Source organism: Schistocerca cancellata, unplaced genomic scaffold (genome assembly GCF_023864275.1).
Source record: "Schistocerca cancellata isolate TAMUIC-IGC-003103 unplaced genomic scaffold, iqSchCanc2.1 HiC_scaffold_1092, whole genome shotgun sequence".
NCBI lineage: Eukaryota > Metazoa > Arthropoda > Insecta > Orthoptera > Acrididae > Schistocerca > Schistocerca cancellata.
Window position 1 is genome coordinate 1,944,757 of NW_026047091.1, and position 20,512 is coordinate 1,965,268.

At 43.8% G+C, this 20,512-nt stretch overlaps 1 protein-coding gene across 1 annotated transcript in view; it reads right to left on the bottom strand.

The window, feature by feature from the left end:
- Positions 1-20,512, bottom strand: part of LOC126154493 (dipeptidase 1-like) — a 1,598,597-nt gene that overhangs the window by 641,283 nt on the left and 936,802 nt on the right. Inside the window, exon 7 of the mRNA XM_049916146.1 lies at positions 4,406-4,538. Within this exon, the coding sequence (XP_049772103.1) occupies positions 4,406-4,538 (133 nt within the window). The remainder of the gene's footprint in view (positions 1-4,405; positions 4,539-20,512) is intronic.

Here is a 20,512-nt window from a genome sequence, read left to right on the forward strand (position 1 = left end):
TGTGATTAGTGACTACAAATGACTCGTTTCCAGTCATTCGTTGTCCAGTGTCGTCGCTCTTTACTGCAACTCAAGCGTCCCTTAACTCTGACTACAGCATGTGTGGTTTATATGGAGATAACTCCCTGCGCACATTCACTGTGCGTACCGAACTGCAGACAGCACTTTGGAACTCACGGGTGATTCCTTCCGCTGATTTCATGCAGTTCCTTACAACGACTCTCCGCAGTGTTCGGCGGTCCCCGTTGTGCTTCCTTTGCCTTTCCACGTCACTATCCCATCACCAGCAGTCGGCGTGGGCAGCTCTATATAGTAAAAATGTCTCTGTTACTCAGGTGGCGTCCAGTGACTGGTCGACATTCGAAACCACACAGCTCTTCTGGCCGACCTATACCGCTCTTATTGCTTCTCTACTGACAACGCAACACACCACGCCACCTTTAATACTGCCGGATCAGTCTCACTATTCCTCATTACATCGCGTTGTCCGGATACTTTTGATAGGATAGTGTACCAACAGCAATGAATGTCTTCTGGCTGTTTGTCGTACGTTCAAATGTGTGAATTCCTGACGGAGAAAACTGCTGAAGTCATCGGCTCCTAGACTTTCATACCACATAAATTAAGTTAAACTACACTACTAGCCATTGTAGTTGCTACACCAAGAAGAAATGCAGATGATAAACGAGTATTCATTGGACAAATACATTATACTAGAACTGACATGTGATTAGATTTTCACGCAATTTGGGTGGATAGATCCTGATAAATCAGTACCTAGAACAACCACCTCTGGCCGTAATAACGGCCTTGATACGCCAGGCCATTGAGTCAAACAGAGCTTGGATAGCGTGTACAGGTACAGCTGCCCATGCAGCTTCAACACGATACCACAGTACATCAAGAGTAGTCACTGGCGTATTGTGACGAGCCAGTTGCTCGTCCACCATTGACCAGGCGTTTTCAATTGATGAGAGATCTGGAGAATGTGCTGGCCAGGGCAGCAGTCGAACATTTTCTGTATCCAGAAAGGCCCGTACAGGAACTGCAACATGCGGTCGTGCAATATCCTGCTGAAATATAGGATTTCGCATGGATCGAATGAAGGGTAGAGCCACGGGTCGTAACACATCTCAAATGTAACGCCCACTGTTCAAAGTGCCGTCAATGCGAACAAGAGGTGACCGAGACGTGTAGCCAATGACACCCGATAACATCACGCCGGGTGATACGCCAGTATGGCTATGATGAGTACACGCTTAGAATGTGCGTTCACCGCGATGTCGCCAAACACGGATGCGACTATCATGATGCTGTAAACAGAACCTGGATTCATGCGAAAAAATGACGTTTTGCCATTCGTGCACCCAGGTACGTCGTTGAGTACACCATCGCAGGCGCTCCTGTCTGTGATGCAGCGTCAAGCGTAACCGCAGCCATGGTCTCCGAGCCGACAGTCCATGCTGCTGCAAACGTCGTCGAACTGTTCGTGCAGGTGGTTGTTGTCTTGCAAACGTCCCCATCCGTTGACTCAGGGATCGAGACGTGGCTGCACGTTCCATTACAGCCATGCTGATAAGATGCCTGTCATCTCGACTGCTAGTGATACGAGGCCGTTGGGATGCAGCACGGCGTTCCGTATTACCCTCCTGAACCCACCGATTCCATATTCTGCGAACAGTCACTGGATCTCGACCAACGCGAGTAGCAATGTCGCAATGCGATAAACCGCAATCGCGATAGGCTACAATCCGACCTTTATCAAAGTCGGAAACGTGACGGTACGCTTTTCTCCTCCTTACACGAGGCATCACAAGAACGTTTCACAAGGCACCGCCGGTCAACTGCTGTTTGTGTATGAGAAATCGGTTCGAAACTTTCCTCATGTCAGCACGTTGTAAGTGTCGCCACCGGCGCCAGCCTTGTGTGAATGCTCTGAAAAGTTAATCATTTACATATCACAGCACCTTCTTACCGTCGGCTAAATGTCGCGTCTGTAGCACCTTATCTCCGTGGTGTAGCAACTTTAATGCCCAGTAGTGTAACTTACGGTAAGGAGAACACAGACACCCATACCCGAGGGAGGACTCGAACCTCCGGCGGGAGGGGCAGCGTGATTCGTGACATGTCGCCTCTCACCATGTGGCTTATGTCGTACATTCCGTGGAGGGTACACTGAACGTTTTTGAAAACTAAATGAAATCTGTAGTCTTAAACTCAATTGTAAAAAGTACCACTAACTTTTGTACGTTGAGCAGACTTGTAAAAGGTAAACCATTATACAAAGTGGATGATTAGTTTGAAAATAGAAACATCGCAGTCTTTTGCGTGAATTAAAATGTACCTGAAGTTTTCGTAATTTAGGCAGAAGATACAGTGCTTTAAAATCGGAAAAATCTAATGATATACCTTGTGGATCCGTCGTGTGACTGATTTAAATCTGTGAGTACGGCTTTTAAAGCCGTTTCGTTACACGAGAACATAACGCCAGGTAGCTTCCCTGTTGCAGGGGGTGCGGTCTATCGGCAGAGCTGCTGCGAGCCCCAGCGTAGCACCGCCGTTAAACAGATGAGATGTCTGACAGAATTGCCTTTCAGCGTAAGTGCGTGGTCGGGACGACGTTTTACTTCATACTTGAAAATTATTACAGCGGGCTGCCCGTTAACGGGGCGGGGCGCACCAAGAGGAGCGCCGTTAAAAGCTCACACGAAGCGCCCAGGAGGCAATGTGGAGGTAACTGCGAGCCGACGCAACGAGCCCTCGCCGGTTACGGTTAAGTTGCCGGCCCTGCTGCCACGTATGGTGGAGGAGTGCTGTACTAGCTCAACTGTCTCTGTGACGTCGACACGCTGCATTGCCGATCAGGGCTGTGGACAAACTACTCATATACAGTTTGTAAATGAAAATGTAACTAAACTGTCCTAGTATTAAATCCTGATTACGTATGTACACGCAAGCATGAAAATTAAATGCGAATAGTGGTATTCAGTGTGACGAAACGTTTACAGCAGTTTAAGAGAGATTGCACGTCCTGGAATCGAACACACGTCACCTCCTTTCAGAAGTAATGCTCGTATGTTAGCTGCTTTGGTCTGGATACGATTCTCGATGTGGAATACAGCTGTTATCAGACTGCAAGTTTTAAGACAGCGTGCCCTTGGTAGCCGAACGTATTTTTTCCTGAAACAATCCATAGCGTGTGGCTCAAGCAAGCTCCACCACACACTTTCTGCCACACACTTCCTGGTTAAGGTACAGTGTTACTCACAACCTCCTCTAGGGTTTCGGAAGAGCACAAGACATAACAGATAATAGACACGTATGGGTGGACCGAACATTTCTCCAAGTTTTCAACTCCCATTAACGGTGCTTAGTGAAGGCAATGTTTATTACCTGGCAACTATCAACACGAGCGCGTAATTTAATGAGGTCGCCGCTGTGGCAATGCGCAGCGGAGCCCTCTCACTGGACTGCATATCAACGAACACGAGATAGTCCGATGTGACAGAACGGGGCGGACGATCTGTCTACATCACTGGTTCCCACCTGTGGTAATTACCACCGGAGAGGTAAAATAAAATTTTCTGAGCGGTAAAAACTAAACAATTCGATTCTGTGTCAGCCACGAAACCAAATTATTCTCAAAAGAGCATTACGATTATCACAATTTTGTAAGACTCTAATATTGATAATATAAGTTACCAATCATTACTTTTTCTCATTTAGTAGAATTAATGCGCTGGAGGACACAAGTTCCGCACATAGTCCACCCACTACATACACTCCTGGAAATGGAAAAAAGAACACATTGACACCGGTGTGTCAGACACACCATACTTGCTCCGGACACTGGGAGAGGGCTGTACAAGCAATGATCACACGCACGGCACAGCGGACACACCAGGAACCGCGGTGTTGGCCGTCGAATGGCGCTAGCTGCGCAGCATTTGTGCACCGCCGCCGTCAGTGTCAGCCAGTTTGCCGTGGCATACGGAGCTCCATCGCAGTCTTTAACACTGGTAGCATGCCGCGACAGCGTGGACGTGAACCGTATGTGCAGTTGACGGACTTTGAGCGAGGGCGTATAGTGGGCACGGTTCGCCTCCCAGGCCCCCAGAGTGGAAGGATGTCGCGCTACCACCTAGTGTTGTCCAGAGCATCCGGCAACAGGGAAGTCCCGAGGCCAATCGGAGCGTTTCTGTAGTTTAAAAATTTGCGTTGCCGACCTACACAACATTAGTAATTCTGGTTCCTACTGGATTCAGCTATCCAGGGTTAAAATTTCGTGACAATTTTTCTCCACCCTGTATAATCAGTGACAAAAATTCCGCCGATACGAACTAATACTTTTTGAAAAAAATATTCATATACCGATATTTTATCAGCAGTCCTGCCTGACACTTACCTTGCGCGGTGGTGACGAGCTGCATGTGCGCCGGGTACTTGTCGACGAGGCGGCGGATCACGTCGATCTGCTCCAGCGTCAGCTGCACCGAGTCCAGGTACTGGGAACCGCACGGCACGTACGCCGACCAGAACTGCAGCACACCAAAAGCCAAGCGTCACAGCTACCGCTGCAACTCCGACGCCGCCACCTGACACTTCACGTTAACAACGAATAAAACATTCTCGGACTTCTTTCAGCCTCAGTTCTCGCTAAAACTTCAAGCTTTCGACAGTTACCACTGTGCCCTTCGTCAGGAGCAACTGACTGTTATGGCTGCTGCAGTGGCAGATTCATACAGGCTATGAACGACTGCTCGCTGACCGGCTTACGTCGCCGTAGTGTCATGGTGGTGTCAACGTCTGCATTCATGGCGCCAGTGCTGCTTTAGCGGGCGTAAACAGTTCTGAGAATTTCTCTGGACCTTATCTCCATGGAGGCCTCACTTCCACCCACCGAAAAAGTATAACTGCTGTCCTTGTTGAAGTGGTCCTCGCACCTTCTAATTTCTGCAACCTCCTTAATAACAAAATGTCAGTACGTAGATGCTTGGGACAAAATTTTTGTTTAACCAAAGAAAACTTTGCGTTTATTCGTGAGACTCTACTCAGCTCGTCCTAATTCCTTCAATTCTCTATTTTTAATGCCCGGTTGACGACCTGCAGAGCCGTCAGAAGCGATATGGATGGCCTGGCGTACAGCATTTTGGGAAGGATACTGTAAATCTCAGGAAGAGACTGTCCTAAGCAGAATACAGAAGTCGGGTAGTCGAAAAACAGATCTTATTCACCGTCTTCCCAAGAACTTGCCTGGTTTATTACATCCTACAGCGAAAAGTGCGTGGAAGCGAGCTGTCGATATAGAGATGAAACAGACACATTCGCCGAGTTTCGTACGTTCTTAAAGCAGTGGTGGTGCCACCAGCACAAAGTCTGAGACCATCTATGATAGCAAATCGAAGTAGGTTGACCAATCACAAGCTATATAAGTCCACCACAGCTGCGGTCGCGACATTCAGCTACTCACGACAAAGTCGATGATGGTAATCGTCGAAAGTTCGAGGTTTTACGAAGAAATGACGTTGCAAGAAGACAGAGAAGATTTTATTCAAGACTGTCGTCGCGAAAAAATTCCGTTCTCATACTCCATGACAATTTTAGCATCAGCAAAAATGAGAAAAATCAATTCTACCAACATTCTTGTAGTTCTTAAGGAAACCAGCAACGGTCTGATCAATGTAAAGATTGTCGCAGTATAAAGACTTCCAAGGTACTTCTTGTGGTTACTGGAATTAGTCTGGATGCAAGCTAAATTTTCTTTTCTGTGACGACAAAAGTGTTGATGCTCGACTTAATACGGAGGCTGCATCCTCTTTCGTCTGACGAAGCTCACGGCCTCCGATTGAAAGCAACGGACTAGGACTACTTTCTTCCGAGAGCGTTTTCGCGGCATTCTCCATGCTGATATAACTTGTCATCCGTACAAGCTACAAGACGTGTACGATTACGTGCTACGATCAGCTTTTCCTCCACAATTGAAGGTAGCCCGCAAAGAAAGGCTCACTTTTTAATCGTCGTTAACAGAGTAGATCTCTCCTCTTAGAATATCGATTCCCGTCAATACCACAAACGTCTTTCCATACCCATGTGAGCTGAAATAGTAGTCAATGCCCGTCGAAGAACTACACCTGTAATCAACAACTTGTAATACACAGAAAATGCTTCGCAGCACAACAACTACGGCTACGATGTGTTACCTGTCATGGATAATCAGAACCCGTGTTGCGCATGTGCTGTGGACACAGTCCAAATAATAGCTCGGAGAGTATTAGAGATGTACAGCCTATATATGTAGTACCTTCGGAAGGTACATTCGTGAGGAACATACGATTTTGCACTTCGTAAGGCATTTTTGCAATACTTTCCTCATAAAACTGCTAACTAAGCATTTTACTCAACATATTAACTTACTCATTGCTCTTATTTCTTCTTCCTTTCATTCTTTTTCCACTTGGATTATTTGTATATGTGAATTTAATTATTTTTATTTATGTATCATGATGTTGAAACATTTTAAAATGTCGATCTGTGGGTTGAAAATCAAAAGACCTAATAATATGTGTATATTGACTGTGCAGTCGTGTCAAGAACGTATTTTTCGATAGAAGATGTACATCTTTTTTTTTATGACAATCATCATACAAACATTCAAAACATAAATTCTTATTGGGGATAAAATAACACCTATTATGGTTTGAGCTAAAGCAGGGATTATAAGTGCAACGATATTCAAGCAAAATGAGAAATAGAGACAATGAATACAATAACATGAATGGACATGTAAGGTAATAAAATGGAAGAAATTAAATTGAAGCTAACACATTACAATAACCAGAATCGTATCAACAAAGAATCCAAGTGGAAAAAGACTGATACGAAGAGAAGTGAGAACCAATGATGTATCTCATACGACGACTAATATTACGTGGGAAAGGAATAGAAAAAATTACAATTAAACCAATTATATTTATACAGTTTTAGAAATTTGAGCTCGTGACTAGATTCGGGCCCACAACATTTGCATGTGAAGTTAGTACCTTAATCATAACACAGTGCAACGAGTCTGTACATTGATGCTATTTTTCATAGATACAAAGCACTGCATGAAATTCTGAATATTTTTGGCGATTACTTGCAAAGTAGGTCCCACCAATGTGAACGGCTGGAGGGTGTGATTTGTTGGACCTCAACCTACATCACTATATCCGATCCCACCGCTGGGGACTTGTCCTTGTAATAATCTAACTTTACGTTCTGTATTGTTTCTTAGCTGTTCAGTTGTGTTCCTCAGTCGTAAGAACGGATTGATGCAGCTCTCCACAGTAATCTGCCCCATGTAAGCCTCTCCATCTCAGCATAACTGCCAACTACAAGAATTATTTAGATCTGTTTACTGTATTCGAGCTTCGGTCTACCTCTACAGCTTTCCTGTTCCCCCACCCCACCACCCCTCCCCTGTTTCCACCCGTACAAATAACCTCAGAAAAAAGTTCCTAACACTGAAATCTACAATAGATGTTAACATATTCTTTTTTTTCAGAAATTTATTTCTTGCAGCAGGTAGTCTGAATTTTGTACTGTTTCTACTTCAGCCATCAGCCACCTCCTGCTTTTAGAGTTTTATTTCCTAAGCTAACACCCTAAGTATCACTTGACTTAATTTGACTACAGTCCATGACATTTGTTTTACATTGGTTGATGTTCATCTTACACCCACTTTTCTAGACACTATCAATTACGTTCGATTTGTGTTTTAAGTTCCAAAACCACTATCTCACCGACAAACCGTAAATATTTTAATTTTTCTCCTTGAACTTTAATTTCTTTTGCAAGTTTCCCCTTGGTTCCCCTCATTGCTTTGCCAATGCACATACTGAAGGGTACTGCCGACAGACTACAACCCTGTCCCACACCATTGTCAATGAAAGCTTCGCTTTCATATCCTTAGATTCTTGCGACTGGGGTCTGATTACTGTACAAGTTGTAGATAACTTTCCGTTCCCTGTATTTGACACATGTTAGATTCAGCATTTCAAAGAGAGTATTGCAGTCTACATTATCAAAAGCTTTCCCTAGATTACAAATGGCTTAGACTTATGTCTCCTAATATAAGTGGTAGGCTCAGCGTTGCCTCACGTGCTCCTACATTCCTCCGGTACCTAAACAGAACTTCCCCGACATTGGCTTCTACCAGTTTTTTTTCCTATTCTCCCATAAATAATTCCTGTCATTATTTTACAATCATAGCTTACTAAACGGATAGTCGGTAATTTTCACAACCGTCAGCAGCTGCCAACTTTAAAATACAAATTGCAATATTCGTCTTAAAGTTTCTGTTATTTCGTTTGTCTCATATACAGTAGCGCTCGAAAGTATTTTGTAGTTGCGGTGTTACGTGTCAGTACTGCTGGCATGCACTCACAACAAGGCAAAGCATATGACTGTGTAACTCCATCAAGAGCTTCACCACTGTCGTTACGTATCCAGTAAATAAGCAGCGTCATACAATGACACTGTAAGAGTAAATTCCTTCAGCTCAATACTATTTTGTAATTTACTTTGATTGAACAATATCCATTAACCACTGCTACTTAGGGATTCAGACAGTGTTTGTTTATTTGTACAGACGACTTGAAGCCTGCCAAAAGAAAAGAATACCGGGCTGATGTGCGACAGGCCGTTTTGCATCCTCTGAAGAAAGGCAATTCGCAGTCTAGCTTTACTAGAGGTTATGCCATAACGAAACAACTAATAAATATGTAGAGTCGATGTCAAAAACTGGAATGGACAGTTTCCAATAAGCTAAGGTCAGGTCGCCCTGGGAAAACAACATGGAGGGAAGTCAGAATGATTTTATCAGTCAGCTGCTGATCCAGGAAAATCAGGTCGAGAAATGAAGAGGTAATCTGGAGCAGCATCACAGACTGAACATACATTTCTCCACCGTAAAAATTTGTCTCGTATCAGGTGATTTAAATGGTACAGAATCATCTCGTAAAGCACTCAGAAATTAAAAAAATAGGAAGGCCAGAATAAAAATTACAGAGAAACATAAAACTTGGAATGCTACGGGTTATGTCTGAGGTTTTATGGAGTGATGAAAGTAAATTTAATTTATCTTCTTCTGATGGTGTGCAGTATATACGTCAACCAAAAATCAAAGGTATAACAAAAAGTACTGGGTAGCGGCCGTCAGCTACGGCGGTGGCCGCGTCATGGTGCTCTAGGCCAAATAGAAAAAAATGGATCTTTTCTTGTACATGACATTTCAGAAAAGAATACAGATTCACATGGGAGAAAGAGTATGCCACTAAATGAATATTTCAGTAGGACAGCTTTTCATAAAGTATTTCAGGTCACTTGAAAAAAGAAATTATTTTCGGATAAAAAATCAAACCTGCGGAGTGGTCAAGCTAGAAAATGGATCAAAATGCGATGTCACACTTCTGGGATGCACTGAATCGAAACGAAGAAACTCAAACACGGATCAGCTTGCTGCTCCCTTTTTGGACGTATCGTCAAAACTCCAGTATGACCTATGACAAAAGTTTTTGGATTCAATGTCAAATAGATTTACAACTGTGGAGCCATTCCGTCTTCAGAGAGAGCCTCTGACGGCACCAGTCTAGCCGTCCACGTCGACGCTGTGGCGCGAGCGGAAGGCAGACTGGAGACGCGTGCAGCCGTGGTGCCACTGTCAGCAGCCGGTTCGCTAAAGTTCGTACTGACACCACCGAGCGAGGTGGCGCAGTGGTTAGCACACTGGACTCGCATTCGGGAGGACGACGGTTCAATCCCGTCTCCAGCCATCCTGATTTAGGTTTTCCGTGATTTCCCTAAATCGTTTCAGGCAAATGCCGGGATGGTTCCTTTGAAAGGGCACGGCCGATTTCCTTCCCAATCCTTCCCTAACCCGAGCTTGCTCTCCGTCTCTAATGACCTCGTTGTCGACGGGACGTTAAACACTAACCACCACCACCACCACGTACTGACACGGCTGGGCTCACAGGCCCTCGCATCTGTGCTGTGGCAGCCGTACGATCCGCCACTGCCGCCCTTGCAATACGACCACCGTAGCGGGCGTTTGGGGTGCGTGGACGTCCAGGTCGTAGCCCGCAGGTGCTGACGCAGCACGTTCAGCTTGTATGGCAGTTCTCCGAAAGGACCATCGCGACATTCAGAAGGCCACAATTCGACGCCTTTCAGACTCTCTTAATTTCTACATCCATACTCCGCAAGCCACCTGAAGGTGTGTGGCAGAGGGTACCTTGAGTACCTCTATCGGTTCTCCCTTCTATTCCAGTCTCGTATTGTTCGTGGAAAGAAGGATTGTCGGTATGTCTCTGTGTGGGCTCTAATCTCTCTGATTTTATCCTCATGGTCTCTTCGCGAGATATACGTAGGAGCGAGCAATATACTGCTTGACTCTTCGGTGAACGTATGTTCTCGAAACTTTGACAAAAGCCCGTACCGAGCTACTGAGCGCCTCTCCTGCAGAGTCTTCCACTGGAGTTTATCTATCATCTCCGTAACGCTTTCGCGATTACTAAATGATCCTGTAACGAAGCGCGCTGCTCTCCGTTGGATCTTCTCTATATCTTCTATCAACCTTATCTGGTACGGATCCCACACTGCTGAGCAGTATTCAAGCAGTGGGCGAACAAGCGTACTGTAACCTACTTCCTTTGTTTTCGGATTGCATTTCCTTAGAATTCTTCCAATGAATCTCAGTCTGGCATCTGCTTTACCGACGATCAACATTATATGATCATTCCATTTTAAATCACTCCTAATGCGTACTCCCAGATAATTTATGGTATTAACTGCTTCCAGTTGCTGACCTGCTATTTTGTAACTAAATGATAAAGGATCTATCTTTCTGTGTATTCGCAGCACATTACACTTGTCTACATTGAGATTCAATTGCCATTCCCTGCACCATGCGTCAATTCGCTGCAGATCCTCCTGCATTTCAGTACAATTTACCATTGTTACAACCTCTCGATACACCACAGCATCATCTGCAAAAAGCCTCAGTGAACTTCCGATGTCAACCACCAGGTCATTTATGTATATTGTGAATAGCAACGGTCCTATGACACTCCCCTGCGGCACACCTGAAATCACTCTTACTTCGGAAGACTTCTCTCCATTGAGAATGACATGCTGCGTCCTGTTATCTAGGAACTCCTCAATCCAATCACACAATTGGTCTGATAGTCCATATGCTCTTACTTTGTTCATTAAACGACTGTGGGGAACTGTATCGAACGCCTTGCGGAAGTCAAGAAACACGGCATCTACCTGTAAACCCGTGTCTATGGCCCTCTGAGTCTCGTGGACGAATAGCGCGAACTGGGTTTCACACGACCGTCTTTTTTCGAAACCCATGCTGATTCCTACAGAGTAGATTTCTAGTCTCCAGAAAAGTCATTATACTCGAACACAATACGTGTTCCAAAATTCTACAACTGATCGACGTTAGAGATATAGGTCTATAGTTCTGCACATCTGTTCGACGTACCTTCTTGAAAATGGTAGAATGCACGAGTGCGCCTCCGCGCCGTGGCTTGCTTCACACCTTTGCGTTACACAGAGCCCTCCGGCTGTGGTTGTTCCCTATTGAAGGGCAGACACAGATGCTGGTCTGGTGACTATGCCAGTACGTTATGTGTTGACGGACGAAGCTGAAACCATTATCAGTACATCTACTATCTCTCAAGTGCCGTCCTCGGCTCAAAGTTCCGAGTTTACTAATTTCTTTCCGGCAGTGCTCACGATCTTCATAAACTAAACTTACAATCCAATCCTATGGGGCATTTTCCGTTTCTTATAAGCAAATAATTCATTTATCCACATTTCAACAGAGTTGCCTTTAGTACATCAAGTGGAAATCTTCTCAAAGTCTTTTTGCAGTTCCTTACGATCCTCCAACGATGATACTTTTTTGTACACAAGAGCACAGTCAAGGAATAATTTTGTTGTTGATCCTGTGTAATAAGTCGCTTGTATGTTCTGAGAATATTAGAGGACCTTCCATATTAGTTTAGTTTCTGTGGAACATTCGGCGTCTAGTATTACTCACTGGGTTTAATTAGTCTGATATTCCTCGAGACTGTATCATTTCTTGGTTGTTCGACGATGTGCCGAAAGCCTTTTGGAATTATAGCTAAGTGGTGTCCACCTGTTTGTCTACATCTGTGGCTTACTAAGCGTCGTGTATGATCAAAGTAAGCTGTGTCTCACACGATTTGTTTTTCATCACCTTCTATTAATTCTTCGAATGAAGCTTGTATTCCTCCAGGAATGTCACTGTTTTTGAGATTACAATATGCCTTAGAATCCTGCAAATCACAGACCTCAAAAGTATTTACGTATAACCTAGTACATCCACCCTTCTACTCTTTTTCTAAATAGAAGTGACCTGCACTGTTTTCCAGGTGTAAAAACTACCTAGAATTCTGTCAGGGTCTGATGCCTAGTTCGATTTAACTACTACTTACTGATTTTCATTCCCGGTGGTGCTAATATTAAGTCTCCCATATGTGAATCTGTGTGCGACGGGCAAAGTTTTTATGCGAAATTTAATATTTCTTCTTTCTGTCTGCTATCTTGAATTTCAACACCTGGCAGCTGAACTAGAGATGTGATGGAGCGTTTAGGCACATTTTTAACGTATGATCAGATCTATTTATATTTTTCGCCAGAATCTGACAATGAAAATTATTGAAGGACTCACGCATGGTTCATCTCACGGATGTACATGTTGCTATTAACAGTTTCGCTTGTAGTCTCTTTTGTAAGTAGAGAGCAATATTACCTGTTATTGCAACATTCTACTAATGGTATCACCAAATCACGCTGGGCCTTTGCCGTCTTATTTTATGTATATTACCTTACATATCCTGATCGCAGTTTTCACATCTTTCAGCTTTAAGCACAATTGTATGCGTTTACTACGTTTGGACAGAACGTTCTCAGTTTGTCCTTTCTACAAAGTGATGGTGACTTGCCCTTAGTTCGACCAAACACGGTTACTCTCCTTACTATCTCCATGAACATTTTGCATTTGATGACCATTATTCCCGTAATAACCCATGATCGATAATCTATAGGAAAGATCGAGGCAATTTGTAAATATATGGCACAAAATATTTTTTTTATGTGTGACTTTTCAGACTAGTTATTTAAGGTAGTTGTCAAAAAATATTATCAGTATTACTTCGCGAAACTGTTTTTCCTTATTTCAAATAACACAGTCAACACTAACAGGATGAAAGTCACCATCTACTGCTACTGTATGCTCAGGGTAATTTATGTGCTACTGCAATCAAGCTATCTTTGAATGCCTCTACGAACGATGTGTCTGAATCTTGTGGTCGATAGAAAAAACAGATTGTTAATACGACACCGATTACTCTTGTCGATATTAGTTCGCTGCCAGGTTCATTTTAAATTTGGCAGACCTAATGCTTTTGCTTGTCACTATAAATACGAGTGTCACTCCAAAAGAAATGCACACTATTTTTGTAAAAATACAGTTTTCATTCTGCATGTGTGAAAGTTTTACAGTGTGCAGATACATCCTTCCCGCTTGTTTACAAACTTAGTTCAACCTGTTCCCGTGAGTGGCGCTGCCACAGCATGTCTTCAAGATGGCTGCTACACTTGACGTTCGTCAGAAGCAACGTGCTGTCATAGAATTCCTGTGCTGTGAAAGCGAGACAGTGGGAAACATCCACAAGAGGTTGAAAAAGATGTACGGAGATGCTGTTGTCGATCGCAGTACAGTTAGTCAGTGGGCCAGCGGGTTACGTGATGAAAGCGGGCACGGCAATATTGAGGATTGTCCTCGAAGCGGCAGGCCTCGTGCTGCACACACGCCAGACAATGTGCAGAGAGTTAACGAATTGGTGACTGCTGACAGACGCATCACAGTGAACGAATTGTCACGCTATGTTGGGATATGGGAAGGAAGTGTTTGCAGAATACTGAAAGTGTTGACGTTAAAAAAGGTTTGTGCCAGGTGGGTTCCCGGGATGTTGACAGTGGCTCACAAAGAATCAAGAAAACCGTTATACAGCGAACTTTTGGAACAGTACCAGAATGGTGGAGATGAATTTCTTGGAATAATTGTGACAGGTGATGAAACATGGCTCCATCATTTTTCACCAGAGACGAAGAGGCAATCAATGGAGTAGCATCATGCAAATTCACCCAAGAAAAAAAATTCAAAACCATACCTTCTGCTGGAAAAGTTATGGCTATGGTGTTTTTCGTTTCCGAAGGACTCCTGCTTGTGGACAACATGCCAAATGGAACCATCATAAATTCTGATGCATATGTGATGACACTGAATAAACTTCAAGCACGACTGAGTCGTGTTCGACCACATCGGCAAAAGCAGGATGTTTTGCTTTTGCATGTCAATGCACGGCCACATGTCAGTCAAAAACCATGGAAGCGATCACAAAACTCGGGTGGACAACACTGAAACACCCACCTTACAGTCCTGACCTGGCTCCATGTGACTATCATCTCTTTGGGAAACTGAAAGACTCTCTTCGTGGAACAAGGTTTGAAGATGATGACTCCCTTGTACACGCTGCCAAACAGTGGCTCCAACAGGTTGGTCCAGAATTTTACCATGCGGGTATACAGGCGCTGGTTCCATGAAGGTGTAAGGCAGTTGAGAGGGATGGTAATTATTTGGAGAAATGAAAATATTGTTACTAAAGGATGTATCTACACACTGTAAAACTTTCAAACATGTAGAATAAAAGATAGATTAAAAAAATAGTGTGCATTTCTTTCGGAGTGACCCACGTACTTCTCCTCCTGGAGAGTCTAATGCTTCTGACATACTGCACGTCCTGCAAGTTGTCCAAAATATCTCCACTCTTCCTCTGGGTCTTAGCTGGGCTCTTAGCTCCCAGTATTAATGTTACACTTAAATGAAATGCTATCGAATGCCAGGTATGGTCAGCGTAGTGTAGACATTGATTAAAAAGACTTTTTTTTCGACACTCCTTGTAGCACAGGATCTGTGATGGGAATTCAAGCGGTTGTATCAGCAGCTTGTTGCAGCTGGTTGTAAGCACCCAATGAGAGAGCAGGAATTATATCATATATTTTGTAGCAATAAGTTGAAGCAATTGTGCGAAATCTCATGAGTATATAACAAGGAAATACACAATGAATTTGGAAATACGAGTACATCGGCCTTAGTATGAAACGTTCCAAAGATATTTTCCGCAACGAACATACAAGTGACAGCCAGAATCATCATTGTAACTGTTCACAAATCACTCCTGAGTATCTCCTCACGACATCAGATTCGTTGGATTCATCACCCCGCAACGGAACTTTCATCTTTTAATCTAGCCTAAACATCCAGATTGTTTGAAAGTCAGCTTGTTAGTACAAACTCCACTGCTGGAAAATAGTTCCTTGTGATATCAAATTGGTTGTTTTCACCATCTCAAAATGAAACACCTCCTCTCTAGGCTTACAGAAATACAGATCAGTCCGTCAATATAAACTTCTTTCCGAAAAAAAGTCGGATGTGTGCCGACAAAAATTTAAAGAAGCCATTTCCGTCCAAATGTGGCTACGAATAATCTGCAAAGAATATCAAACGTCTTTGATCTCGGCATTGAGAATACATCGCAGTTCTCTCACCTCTCATTGGTTACCTAAAAGCATTGTCACAATAGCTACGAGGTGAACCACAAGTGTTTACAACCTACGCATCGCGGAGTAAAGCCGTCCACATTGGCACTGCTCCTTCATCTGCACTTGTCAGGTAGTCTGAAATACTTGCCATCACTTTTGACCAGTGTCGTAGCGATAATGGCTGATATGATATCACTCCTTTGTGTACATTTCAAACTGAATTCCTTTTTATAATTTTTCATTACAATAGATTAACGCTACGTTGTATAATTTTATCTGATATAAGCTCTAATATACCATAAAGACATATTAGAGCAATTCTATTGGAAGAAAACTGGTATTTTGCAAAACTGAATGGACGTTTATTTTAAATGTTTTTTTGTGTATCAACATAGTAGCAGCGTAATCCTTTTCCCGTTTCTAGCATTCTCACCGACAGTTTCAAGGTAACTGGGTAATGTGTCTCCGAGTCCGTGTTTCCTCACAAAATCAGTCACTGCGCCGAAGTTGGCAGTAACTGTTAATTGGGTAACCCCTCTGGCGGAAACGGGTAACCTTAGGGACGAGGGACGAGCAGCTGGTCAGCGAGCATCCCGACTAAGGGACACCAGAGAGAGAACACACACAAAAACACACACACACACACACACACACGCCGTTCCAGGGAAGGTATACGCATTGCGTGAGAATATTGTAGAAGCTATTATGTATTCCGCAAGTGGCTTAAAGAGTTGTTTGAATGCGGAACTCTGCAGGATTTGTACTAAAGTAATTTATGAAGTACTCTTGTGCTAATTTCAAGTGTTTTTGATCTCAAATTTTAAAGAGGCCTTTCAGGCAAACTGTAGATTGAACATCTTAGCTATTATTATTTGTGTTTCGATGCTGGTTCAGTATTCTAGAAAGTTTAATGAGTCAGTTAAGAGATTCTGATAGACGGCTTTGTTTCACTGACCATATCTGTGTGGTCTGATCCTGTCCATTATCTGCCGTAATCTGGTCGCTTATAGAGCCGATGAGTGACATACTCGTAGAAGAATTCACCGTGACGTGTACGTCTTTCCTATATAATCTTTTGTGTGGGAGTAACTCGCAAACCGTGGCTGTTTTTGTTCTTTTTTGTGTGATGATCGACGAGTTGGAGTCCCACAAGCAGTAAATTAGGACTTTGTTTTTATAAAACAGATCTGATGATGGTCATTATAGACCAAAACCGGTAATCCGTTAATAAAATCTGTGTGACTATAGACGTAAATTAAAGGAAACTTACAGTTGGAGTGTCTTTTACATGTGCTCCACAATATACGAGTGCTTTCCTAGTAGATGCTTTGTAGATGATGTAGAACAGATTTTGCTTGCTACTGTTGTATAAATTGCTCGATTAACTAATGAATTTCTGGATGTTTCTTTGTGTAATGAGTCACATGTCGGAGTCTCAGTTAGATGTCCTTCACAACAATTTAGTGATATCATCTGTCCTTTATCCTTCTAGATTATGTCGGGTAGTTTTTGATTCCTACTCTAGCATACATTATGAGGTTAATCAATAAATTTCTTGGTGCCTCTTCAAAAAATGTACGTAAACTGTGCTTTATGAGGTTATAGCTCTTATACTACGATCTGTAGAAAGTTATCTTCGAATTCCCCTGCGAGCTAGCTCTTTCAGTGCTGAGCCAGTGAAGCTATGGTCATGTAGTCAGTATGGGTATTTTTTTTTCAGTGTACCTTCATGGTGAGTCATTTCTCCGACCGACCGTAGTGCAGCTGAAATCCACTTCAGAATCTAACACCTCATGTTTTCCTTACTCATGTGGAACGAGCACCTTTCTTTATTAACTTGCAAGATGTATTGCTCCATTGCTTATGAACCGTAAGTAGCGTCATGCTGTTGAGTGTGTTTTGTTTACTGAATCTGTTCTTGTTGTGTATCCTACAAGGCCATAAGATCTTACATCTCTCTGCAAAAAGATTGTAATATCCAGTATTTCACCTGCTACCCAGTTACCGTCACTCTGTACTGGAAATAAACGTATACCACTATTCCTGTTGGGCTTTACGTCTAACTAATTATATTAGCCAGTCCATTTAACCCCTACGTCTGAAAAAAGCTAAGACAATTGGACGTTGTATGAGTACGTGATGGCTTCTGCATATGTTTACTCTGTGCTCGTGTCACACTCCTGGAAATGGAAAAAAGAACACATTGACACCGGTGTGTCAGACCCACCATACTTGCTCCGGACACTGCGAGAGGGCTGTACAAGCAATGATCACACGCACGGCACAGCGGACACACCAGGAACCGCGGTGTTGGCCGACGAATGGCGCTAGCTGCGCAGCATTTGTGCATCGCCGCCGTCAGTGTCAGCCAGTTTGCCGTGGCATACGGAGCTCCATCGCAGTCTTTAACACTGGTAGCATGCCGCGACAGCGTGGACGTGAACCGTATGTGCAGTTGACGGACTTTGAGCGAGGGCGTATAGTGGGCATGCGGGAGGCCGGGTGGACGTACCGCCGAATTGCTCAACACGTGGGGCGTGAGGTCTCCACAGTACATCGATGTTGTCGCCAGTGGTCGGCGGAAGGTGCACGTGCCCGTCGACCTGGGACCGGACCGCAGCGACGCACGGATGCACGCCAAGACCGTAGGATCCTACGCAGTGCCGTAGGGGACCGCACCGCCACTTCCCAGCAAATTAGGGACACTGTTGCTCCTGGGGTATCGGCGAGGACCATTCGCAACCGTCTCCATGAAGCTGGGCTACGGTCCCGCACACCGTTAGGCCGTCTTCCGCTCACGCCCCAACATCGTGCAGCCCGCCTCCAGTGGTGTCGCGACAGGCGTGAATGGAGGGACGAATGGAGACGTGTCGTCTTCAGCGATGAGAGTCGCTTCTGCCTTGGTGCCAATGATGGTCGTATGCGTGTTTGGCGCCGTGCAGGTGAGCGCCACAATCAGGACTGCATACGACCGAGGCACACAGGGCCAACACCCGGCATCATGGTGTGGGGAGCGATCTCCTACACTGGCCGTACACCACTGGTGATCGTCGAGGGGACACTGAACAGTGCACGGTACATCCAAACCGTCATCGAACCCATCGTTCTACCATTCCTAGACCGGCAAGGGAACTTGCTGTTCCAACAGGACAATGCACGTCCGCATGTATCCCGTGCCACCCAACGTGCTCTAGAAGGTGTAAGTCAACTACCCTGGCCAGCAAGATCTCCGGATCTGTCCCCCATTGAGCATGTTTGGGACTGGATGAAGCGTCGTCTCACGCGGTCTGCACGTCCAGCACGAACGCTGGTCCAACTGAGGCGCCAGGTGGAAATGGCATGGCAAGCCGTTCCACAGGACTATATCCAGCATCTCTACGATCGTCTCCATGGGAGAATAGCAGCCTGCATTGCTGCGAAAGGTGGATATACACTGTACTAGTGCCGACATTGTGCATGCTCTGTTGCCTGTGTCTATGTGCCTATGGTTCTGTCAGTGTGATCATGTGATGTATCTGACCCCAGGAATGTGTCAATAAAGTTTCCCCTTCCTGGGACAATGAATTCACGGTGTTCTTATTTCAATTTCCAGGAGTGTACATTACGCAAGATACTGTACAGCTGCACTCTTTGATTAGAAAGGCTCAAATCAACTGAGAATGCTGATAAATCTCAATATTAAGCAACAGTCAATTTCCCTATCGACTTCTCTTGTTAGGATTCTCTCATGATCTAAAAGCTAAATAAAACCAACAATTAACTATTAAACTATAATCGATGTTACCTACAATGGTCTTGTCTAAGTCTTTGTCTCTTTTTACTTAATGTGACTTCTGTATAACCAATTTTCTTTGCTGTAACACGCATGTAAAGGTGTGTGGCATGAGTTAATCGGTGGCTAGCAGGCAAAGGCTGCGCATCTTGTGAACTAAAATAGGTGAGAAAAACTACAAAATTATATAATATAGTCTTGGATGCGGATGTAATGTGGCTTGTTTTTCATGGCATACTTCGATTAGTTCTGTACTACGAAAATCCGACGCTAAGAAGAAACTTTTCAGAGCTTGTTAAACAGGTTGAGTCATGGATAATTTTGCCGCCCTATTTTGAATAGCATAGGAGATCGACGCTGCCACCACCTACAGCCCAAATTATCGGTTCAGTACTGTATCACTGCATGAACCTGTTACCTGGGCTTTGTTTTCAATAACAATTTTGTGTTCTGCAAACGTCGTTTTAAGCCACTGTACTTTATCCTTAGTCGTCTACCAAGACAGGGCCCTATCCCAAGTGCTACGATAAATCTGAGTATCCTAATTTACTGAACTGAAAAGGAGCTACTTTCCTTAGAAGAAGTTAAAAACTGTGAAGTTGCAAAGTACATAATTCTTTATTGAGCATAAGTTTTGAAATACTTCACGTAATTTCCTTAAATGGACAGCTAAAGTTTCATTAAAGCACAAATACTGAGAGAATGTTAAAGGTTTCAGTTTGAAGATTCTTCTTGTTGAAATAATGTTGGCAACTTCATGTGTTATGTAGTTGACAGTGTTTCCCATGCTGTGTTGCGACGAAAGTGTTCAGCCTTGAATCTGAGTCTATCGATCTATCAGTTTCTGCGTCCCCATGCTAACATTTGACCCAAATTTTAATGTCATATTACAATAACAGCAATCAAGGATAAGTAGCTGGCTACAAATATGCAGACTATACTAGATCCAGGTTCCATTTCAGCTAAATAATATAAGGAAGTAGATGTTCCTTGAGAATAAAAATAATAATCGCTACAAAAGATACAGTTACTTCATATGTATTTCAATAGTAGTAACGTCCC